The sequence below is a fragment of the Gastrolobium bilobum genome, unplaced genomic scaffold (assembly GCF_033153095.1).
Source record: "Gastrolobium bilobum isolate Gb01-03AN ecotype WA unplaced genomic scaffold, APGP_CSIRO_Gbil_v1 utg38240, whole genome shotgun sequence".
NCBI classification, from domain to species: Eukaryota; Viridiplantae; Streptophyta; class Magnoliopsida; order Fabales; family Fabaceae; genus Gastrolobium; species Gastrolobium bilobum.
In genome coordinates this window covers 1-9,262 of record NW_026896106.1, presented here as the reverse complement: position 1 = coordinate 9,262, position 9,262 = coordinate 1, and the positions used below count along the sequence as shown (strand labels likewise).

The window sequence follows — 9,262 nt, the reverse complement described above, 5'->3', positions numbered from 1 at the left end:
AACAAAAATTTGGAATTTTTTTTTGAACCGGGCCAGGTTACTGGTTAATCGACCGGGTCACCGATTTTTTATAAAAATCGGCCGAGTCGGACCGGGTCGTACCGGTTCTGATGCATGACCGGTCCATTGCTTCTACCGGACCGGTTATATGACCGATTTACCGATTTCTCGATCGACCCGGCCGGGTCGGTCCGGTTTTAACAACTATGCTTATATGTGTATATTTAATGGAATATTTTTGTCATACTTATTAAAAATATTATTTGTTTAAAGTAATTAGTTAATGACTCAAAAGAAACAAAACGAGAAAATAACACTGATATGATTTATTAAATAATTAAATAAAATAAACAAACATGAGAAATTGAAAAAATAAATACAAAAATAAAACATATTAATCCGTATGACCTTTTTCATATCTTTAAATTAAAAAGACAACTTTGTTTTGAAAATAAAAATAAAACCTACAATAATCTTAAAAATATATTAATATAAAATATTAAATAAACAATTATAAGTATTTTTTAATTCACTTAACGATATTAATTGAATACTTAATTAAATTTAAATAAAATAGAGTATAATTTATGGTTAAAATATATTTATTGAATTATACGCACTCTGCTTACGTATTCTCCAAGTGTTAAGATCTTTATATCATACATCTCTGTCTCTCTCTCGAACCTCAATTTCTCCCAAACCCTAATTTCCGAAAATTCCCCCAAATCCTCGTATATTGTAGCCTTTGTTCTCCGAATCCCCGATTCTACTATGGAGCACAACAACGACAACAACAAGATGTACAACATGTTCGTGAAGCACTTGGACGGGAAAACCCTAACCCTATTATTCCCATCTCCGATCGCATACGCGAATTCCATAAAGGATCGCCTATTCGAACTCACCGGAATCCCGACGCAACACCAGCGTCTGGTGACGGGGTGTCGGCACCTGAACGACGAGAAATCGGCGATATGGTGCTCGCCGGAAGGCGGGAACATGTTCCCGTCGGTGCGGCTACTGCTGCGGCTGAAAGGAGGGAAGGGAGGGTTCGGATCGCTTCTGCGTGGGGCGGCGACGAAGGCTGGGCAGAAGAAGACGAACAATTTCGATGCTTGCAGGGATATGAGTGGGCGAAGGCTGAGACACGTGAACGCTGAGAAGAGGTTGGAGGAGTGGAAGGCTGGGGAAGAGGAGAGGAAGTTGGAGAAAGTGGCAGAGGAGTTTCTGAAGAAGCAAATGAAAAAGAAGGGTAAGAAGGGTGTGAATGATGCTGAGACCCACAAGTACGTTGCTAAATATAGGGAGGATTCTGAACGCTGCGTTGCAGAGGTTGCCTTGTCCGTCAAGGAGGCTCTCAATTGTAAGCGGAAACTTTCAGAAGCTTCCCCTCCCCAAGATGCCAAGAAGATGAAGATATGGTAAGTGATAACCTAAATTTACTTGTTTGTTGAACATGAAGTTATTTTATGGATTGTTGAGTAGTGGCTAGACTTTGGCTTGTTGAGGATTGTTTATACTTCATTCTCCCACACATGCACTACTAAAAGGATTTTATGTATTGATAGATGTTGATATTTTATGCTGGTTTGATTTTCTAGGATGGGGAAGAGAAAATTGACTGGAAGTGATAGTGATGATTCCGATGAGGAGGTGGAAAATGAGAAATCCATTTTATTGAGTGCTCAGAATGAGTCAGATTCAAATAAGGCCGAAGACAGTTCAGGTTCAGTAACTGGTAGGAAACAGGATGGAGACTCTTCTGGTGCAGGATCGTGTGAAAGTGGATCTGAAGAAGATAAAGAAACTGTTGAACCTCAGGGTAATGAAACTATTCAGGCCATACTGAGTGTTGCTGCTGAACCTGTGATAAATTGTGAGATGATTGAGGCTGCTCCTATGCCTTGTTCTGAGTCTCTAGTTTCTGGATTCACGGATTGCAACGAAGCTGTATCTGACAAGTTTGATGGAAGTGTTAGTCAAGCCTCAAATGTTATGAGCTCTGAAACTGTGGTTGGTGCAAGCCAATCTAATGATATGGAAATTGATGGATGTCTGGAGCAAAAAGTAGCAGTCCATGAAGAAAGCTCGCCAAGCACTAGTGTTCCAGCATTTGAGGAGCCTCTGAATTTTGATGTTTTTAATTCAGCTGCAGAACTTGAGGTATATTTTCAGAACATATCCAATACTTCTGTCGTGCACTGCCCCATGCTGTGTTTATATGCTGCTTTATTTATGTATTGACTTTGATTTGATGAATCTAATCTTTCAAAATAGATATAAACAGTAACTTTTAAGCGACCTATATTTTTCAGAAGTCCTACTACTGATATTTTGGTGTTTGGAAGTAATTTTTTTTCAAACTTATTGAATTTAATGTTATGTGTACTTATATTATAGTCTTAGACATACGTGAAAATACAAGTAACTTCATATAAACTAAATCCACTAATCAAGTAACCATTTAATTAGCCTCTGGATTTTTATGTATTTCCCATTTCTTTGACCTTACTTATCAGGTTCTTGGCTTGGAAAAGTTGAAATCCGAACTGCAGTCGCGTGGGTTAAAATGTGGAGGTACTTTGCAGGAGCGTGCTGCCAGGCTTTTTCTTTTAAAATCCACTCCTCTGGATAAACTTCCAAAGAAGCTGCTAGCCAAGAAATGATTTTGTAACTATTTCTACGTTTTTGTTTAGCAGTCAATTGTATCTTGACCTGGGGAAGAGACTAATGTTTGCTTTTTCTGCGTTTTATTGCTGATTGCGGGCTGTATTTGATGTAATAATACCATTAACAACAGCAAAGGAAGCGGATCATTACCCAAGTCTCATGCATTATGAACAATTTCAATTTTCTTTTTAGATTGTAAATGAGTATTATATTATAATGAGCTTTTCACTTGGTATCATCAATGGCTGCGTGGTTAGTATTATTGTTCTTTTTTTTTCCTATTATTATTACAGTCCGTGTTATAGTAAATTCACAGTCTTTTTTTTTCTTTTTTTTGATAAATAAAATTGACAATCATTTTACATGTTAGTCATCCAGATAATGATACAATATGACGATAAAACGAAAGCAGCTGAATTTCTTTCCCAGTTTGACTGTCGATTAATTAGTATTAAATTATCAAATCCTGTTTTGTACTTTACTGTACCTTTGATTTCTATGACGTAGGGAAACTACTGGGCATGGCCCTTCAATTAAAATTGCGTCAAGCGTCATAAAATTGAAGAATATACTGGAACATGTGGCATGTTACAACAAATGCTACCAGCTCATGGCTGGCAAATTTTCCTTTTTATTATGGGAAATGCGATTTATTTGACAGTAAATGATGGTGGGGTCACTTAGAAAAAAATTAAAAAAAAATTTATATTTTTTTTTTGTGAGTCTGGAAGGAGATGTATATTCTAAAGGAGAAATACATCTTCCTTTCATTATATAACAAAATGATATACAAATTAATTGAACTTATTGAAAACAATATTTTTCAAAAGAAAAGAAAAATTAAAGGTTTGGTAACTGCAATTGCTCCACGGGCGGAAACAATGTGAAACCTAGTTCATAAATTCCCTACAATTGGGGGCTTTACAGAGGCAAGGAACCTTGAGTTCATCTCGTTCGTCTGGATCGAACAAGTAGTCATACCTGTTGCAACATTGAGATTAAAAAAAGGTTATTTCTCAGACTAATCAAAACTTCATACTTTAGATATGCAGTATGACACATTCCAATATGCATGATTGCTTACGAGCACACACACATACATAATAAGATATACAAGCACAACAAAACAAACCGCACGTTAGTTCTACACCAACAGAAACATTGGTCTTGGCAATAAGAACAATCCGGCTCTCCTGATCACCCAAACACATAATCCTTGCAAAGCAGTTTGGCGTGCACTGCAACATGTCAGATTGATTCGTAAATATTTTCAGCAATACAAGATTCATAGTCTGATTCAACAGCTGGGGAACTATAGTACAAGGAAACCAACTAGCTTCAGTATAAAACCAAAGACAAGATTCATCAGAAATAACTTACAGAATGGTTTATTAAACGTGCAATATTGCCCTTATCCGTTGCATCAATTACCACTTCCTCGCTAATCTTGAATAGCTGCATAATTTGTTTCATTCGGTATTAAGATCAGTAGTTCATCGAATCCTAATGCTAACAGTAAACATGAACCCGTCTAAAAGAGGCAGTCAAACCACATGAACTATGAGTACAAATGAAGGCTAACTGACCATTTTGGCATTTTTTCAGCCAATATTTATGAGTTTGGATTGAATCCTAAACATATTTTCAATTGGGGGTGGTCAATGCCAAGGTAGTCAAGATCGTTGGAAGGGAATGGCAAGATCGAAAATCGTAAGATCGAAATGAATCCTAGACGACAATTCAAACTAGCTAGCTGTGTAAGTGGGTACAGATCAAAACGTAGGTTTAGAAAAAACAATCAACAAGGCAAGAATCAATAATAGGAGCTGTTAGCAATATATAGTTCAAAATAAACAAACAAGAACAGGATTGGGGTGAGTTAAAAACTTATCAAATATTATGAGATTGTTCAACAACTGAGTTGATTTTCGGTAGACTATTTTTTGTTTATTTTTTGACATTCTAATCCATTAGATCTCATCTTATACGATCCAAACACAATGTGAAAAGCAACACATAATAAGTGGCTTGGAGTACAGTACATACAGATATAGAAAACAATCTTAAACAAGAGACTCACATAACAATCTTTGCCTTCTGAACGGTACCTTGCTTCCCTCATATCAGCAACACTACGCCTTACCTTCTCACCACGATATTCAACAACCTGCAGACAAGCATAAGAAGCATGTATGTATTGTCTTTTAGAGGAAACTGCGGGTAAGAATTTATGTTACACTTCAGCGAACATATTAAATTAATACAGTAAGTTACCATTTCTCCTTCTTGTAATTCTCTTCGTGCAAAGAGGCCCCATCCATGAATACCTGATTTTCCAAAGCAAACTCTATGGTTTTCCGTCTTCTGAAACCCTAAAACATTAAATGTTAAAAAAAAAGGGGAAAAAAGAGATATATTTTAAATTAAAAAAAAAAGTAAGATATGTAAATGAAATGTTAACTGTAGCAAATGGAGAGATAAACTAGCCTGTAAATGGCGAAGATGTTCCTTCAAAGAAGAAAATACTTCATCATCCTATCACAAAGCAATATTACAAGTTAGAAGATCTTTTTCTGCCAAACAAAAAAAACTTCATGTGGTACAGCCACGACTCAAAAAGACTAGTTATCCATTTCAAAAGCAATAGGTCCAACACCAAGACAAGATTACCTTATTGCTGTTCAGTTGAGCTATTGCACTTAAAGAATGAAGGTTTGGTCCCCCAAGCAAGTGAATTATTGGCACATTATCCTTCTGCCAATATCGGAGAAAATGTATTGAATGAGACCAAACTAAACAAAATAGATAATGTAAGTAACTAACCCGTTAACACCAAAACGAGGATAATAGTACTTAGCTTTGGATGCAGCAGAAATACTGGAAGTGAGTATGAATATGAAACAAAAGACTACAGAAGTAAATATAATGTTACGGCCACAATAGATGTTCTAAATAATCACCTTATTGGGAGACCTTCTGTACAGACGACATCTGGCAGCAGACAGTGGCTCAACCTCAGAACCTTCAAAGGTTGAAGACTCAAGGAGTTCTATATTCTTTGATGAAACCAGCCTTGATACCCTGAAGCACCCCTTGTTTTTTGGAAGCGAAGTTCTTGGAGAGAAAACCCCAAGGGGGGTATGTACAACTAGTCCTGAATCTGGGTTTGGGACCCTAAAATGGAATTAACATATAAAAACATTTTAAAAAAAAATACATGAAAAATAAAATTAGTATAATTAAGTGATCAGAGCTCAAACCTGTGAACTGCACAATATATTAGCTTCTTTGTTATATGATTTCCTTTCTTCTCCGTGGAATGCAACTGTAAATTTAAACTATATCAACATATTTCCCCAGCCGTGGTAATCATCCTATAGTTAAATGCTAACTTCCATAGAAATTTATTTATTTAGTATGGAAACTTAAATGACTCCCCTGCCCTCCAAAAGGAATCAATTAAGAAGAAAAAATAGCAGTTTCAGATCAATGACCTGTTCACATTTAATAAGACCATCAAACTTACTTCCATGCTATATCCCATTCTTGATGCGCACATCACATGAAAATGTGTAGCACACTTGCAACAACTTGTACAGGAACCATGGCTTTGTTTACAGATCACGCAAGTCTGCCGTCAATATAGACAGGAAACATTTAAATAATGAACGTAAGAGCATAGCCCACCCAAGCTCAACGAGTAAAAGGAGAGCAAACGAATAAATAACAACCTCACCAAAATGAATAAAATCATGGGGAGAAGGGTTTCTATTTCTGAGTTGAATTGAAGGTGTAAGATTATACAGCAAATGTTCAGACTATTAATGTTGAGTAGAAAGTATTTTGGATAAGTGATTTTGTGAGCATAAGTTGATTGGATAGCGTAATAAAATTACGTTAGGTTATGAAATTACCAAAATAAAGAATTACATTATATGATTGTATTTCTTTTTTCTCTTTTTTTGGTAAAAGAATACATTCTGCGTGGTTATCAAAACAAGCACATAACTTAGTAGTTCTTAGGGTACTGCTTGAAAGAATATTGTAGGATTGTAGCTGAAACCACCTGACAATAAATTTCAAGAAAACCTTATAGCCCAATGTTTTACCTTCAAAAAGGAATTAGATGGAATCTTAAGGATTCCAGTGGCGGGTTCCATTGCCTCATGGTTTTGGAAAAGAACTTCAGGCCGAAACCAAGCGCATGTTACATGAACCCACAACATCTCGACATCAGTTGGCTTCAAAGCACCACCTGCAAAGCGTTTCCCCAATATTGTAATAGCAAATTAGCATTGGCCGACAGAATTGACCGTGGCGGAAAAATTATGAGAAAAATAAAAGGCATAATCAAATGGTAAGTGCACAGTGCTAGTACTACAGACGTAATTGTAGGCATATTTGCACGAAGCTTATAAGAGGATTCTCCTTAACTATGTGAAAATGGGCTAAATTGATTGCATGTATGGATTGGTGTAGAGATTGATGATCCAACAAAGTCAAGTCAATCTTGATATGTACGAAAAAACTTGCTCATTTCTCAGTGAAGAATTAGAGTGCTAGATCCATTACTTACTACTTTCATAAAGAAACAGCATATGACAAAGCAAAAACGATCAGACTGCAGAAAAAACTAAATGTAGATGACATGCCTTTTACTGGACAGAGGCAACACTCCCTCCCTCTCAACATCAGGAGTTTCACAGACTCTGCAAACCCAGGAAGTAAACTGAACATTCTTTGCCCCATAGCATTCTTGGTGAACTGCAATTTGGCACCTGCACAATCAACAGGTCACATAATGTTTGACATTTAATCCCCTGCGGGTAAAGATCACGAAAATGATGAAAACACCTGTTACAGATAATTATTTTGTTATCTTCCCAGTCTTCAACCCATCTGCAAATGGCACATCTTTCTGTTGTCCATCTTGCATAAACAGGCTCATACTTCTCTGCGCAAAATAAGGTAAAAGTAAAATAAGTTTCTCCCTTTCAAAGATATATTCAAGACAAAACGTGTGACTGCAATGTGCCATAAAACCTGATCATGTAAAAGAAATGAAGGCTTAATTATGTGAAAGTTCACAAGGAATAGACATTTACCTTGCAAAAAGGAGAGCACCTTTTGCTGATCTAACCGTAGAGGAATACCAGGTTGAGATTTGTGCTTCGTGATCTGGAGAAATTTATATTGTTAGTTCAAAATATGAGAAAGAAGCAAAACCTAATATAGAAAAAGAAAGGTACGATACACACACGCCGACACACGTTACACTGTCTAAATCTCCATACTTAAAATTCAGAAATGTTTAGAAATAAAAGTGATGTAGACAGCATTAAAGTAATCCAGGTGAGAGTAATCATTCTTCATGACTATTAATACAAAACGGACCAACACCTAATCAACCAAAAAGATTCGTTATGCCTCTAATATAGCAAGAGTTGATACAAACCCATTTTATCAGCGGTTGCATTGTGCTTTCCACTTTCACACTATATTTCCATTTTTTGGCTCTGCAACCTGCATGCCCTTCCCATTCAATCGGGGTCTGCTTCCTTGAACCACACGAGCCACACTTGCACATAACTCTGCAAGAAAATTTAATAAAAAATAAGCTGCATGAAATTAGTCTAGAATGACATAATACGTAATCACCTAAAGTTCTTTAATTGGTTCAGATAAAAAATTGTTTTGCTTGTGAACCTAGCCAGATTCTTTAACAAATATAAAATCTAGATTCAGGGTAGTTTCTTTCTTTCAACATAATATTGAATCCACCCAATGTACCAATTAATAACAAAATCAAAAATAATATATATGTATATGCATTAGTTGTGAGGAAAAAAAATGTACACACACAGTAACCTTCAGAGAAAACTCCTAAGAACATGGGAGGAAGGATGACAACGATGGAGAGATGGATAGAAAGAATCTCCAAAAATATGTATTTTAGAAAGAGAGCAATACCAAAAACTTCTCTGCACCACGGACGGGAAGTTAAATTATTTAAATCAGGTTATCAAACCCATAATATGAAAGAAATGTTGAAGGCTTACAAATGAAGCTTTGGAATATAAGTCTCATATTCAAAGAATAAAGTCAAAATGCGTAATGCCCCTAGGAAAAGGAAGCAATAGAAAATAATTACAGATGCATACTTGATTTTTGACTTGTATGTTTGTGATGCTGATAATTTGCAATTGAATTTTCCCTTGCAATCTGGGCAATAGTAGTCTGTTTTTTCCAGATCCTGCATCCAGAAACCAGTCAGTCATCTTACGTATTTTTTTGAACTAGGGAAATCAAACAAGATAATAGAAAAGAGAGATATGTAGCACCATGTTAATCATGATACGACACCTTGAAAAGTTTGCTGGAAATTTTGTCACACTCAGCATGCACCCAAACATTACAACCATCACACATACCTGACTCAGAGAGTTCAGACCCACAAGATCTCAAAATTATGATTCTTCAATGAAATAAAAATAAATTAAATCAAGCAAAAACCTAATTGAGAAGGCAGACAATCTCACCCAATCCCCACCATCTGAATGGTGCCAAATCTTTTTGCAAATGCCACAATATT

At 36.1% G+C, this 9,262-nt stretch overlaps 2 protein-coding genes across 2 annotated transcripts; one reads left to right on the top strand and one right to left on the bottom strand.

Moving 5' to 3' along the window:
• Positions 1-648: 648 nt before the first annotated feature.
• On the top strand, positions 649-2,922 carry LOC133297814 (uncharacterized). The gene is made up of 3 exons (XM_061497022.1): positions 649-1,421; positions 1,602-2,163; positions 2,520-2,922. Exons 1-3 carry the CDS (start codon positions 772-774, stop codon positions 2,664-2,666), a joined length of 1,359 nt encoding a protein of 452 aa, XP_061353006.1. The 5' UTR covers positions 649-771; the 3' UTR covers positions 2,667-2,922.
• A 514-nt stretch (positions 2,923-3,436) lies between these two features.
• On the bottom strand, positions 3,437-9,257 carry LOC133297824 (histone-lysine N-methyltransferase ATX3-like; the record flags this gene model as incomplete). The annotated part of the gene is given in 20 exon segments (XM_061497033.1): positions 3,437-3,651; positions 3,808-3,908; positions 4,051-4,125; positions 4,751-4,837; positions 4,945-5,034; positions 5,158-5,205; positions 5,341-5,424; positions 5,631-5,844; positions 5,931-5,995; positions 6,197-6,301; positions 6,780-6,925; positions 7,323-7,353; positions 7,355-7,448; positions 7,525-7,624; positions 7,776-7,848; positions 8,126-8,261; positions 8,730-8,752; positions 8,789-8,923; positions 9,034-9,105; positions 9,210-9,257. Coding segments are annotated over 20 exon segments (1,818 nt in total), but the record flags the coding sequence as incomplete, so codon positions are not given.
• Between the last annotated feature and the right edge of the window lie 5 nt (positions 9,258-9,262).

What these genes read in the sequence shown, in the direction of transcription:
- LOC133297814 (XM_061497022.1), top strand. Translation starts at nt 772, where the DNA reads ATGGAGCACAACAACGACAACAACAAGATGTACAACATGTTCGTGAAG. An exon ending in GCCAAGAAGATGAAGATATG is followed by an intron (nt 1,422 to 1,601) that starts GTAAGTGATAAC and finishes TTGATTTTCTAG; the next exon opens with GATGGGGAAGAGAAAATTGA. An exon ending in ATTCAGCTGCAGAACTTGAG is followed by an intron (nt 2,164 to 2,519) that starts GTATATTTTCAG and finishes CTTACTTATCAG; the next exon opens with GTTCTTGGCTTGGAAAAGTT.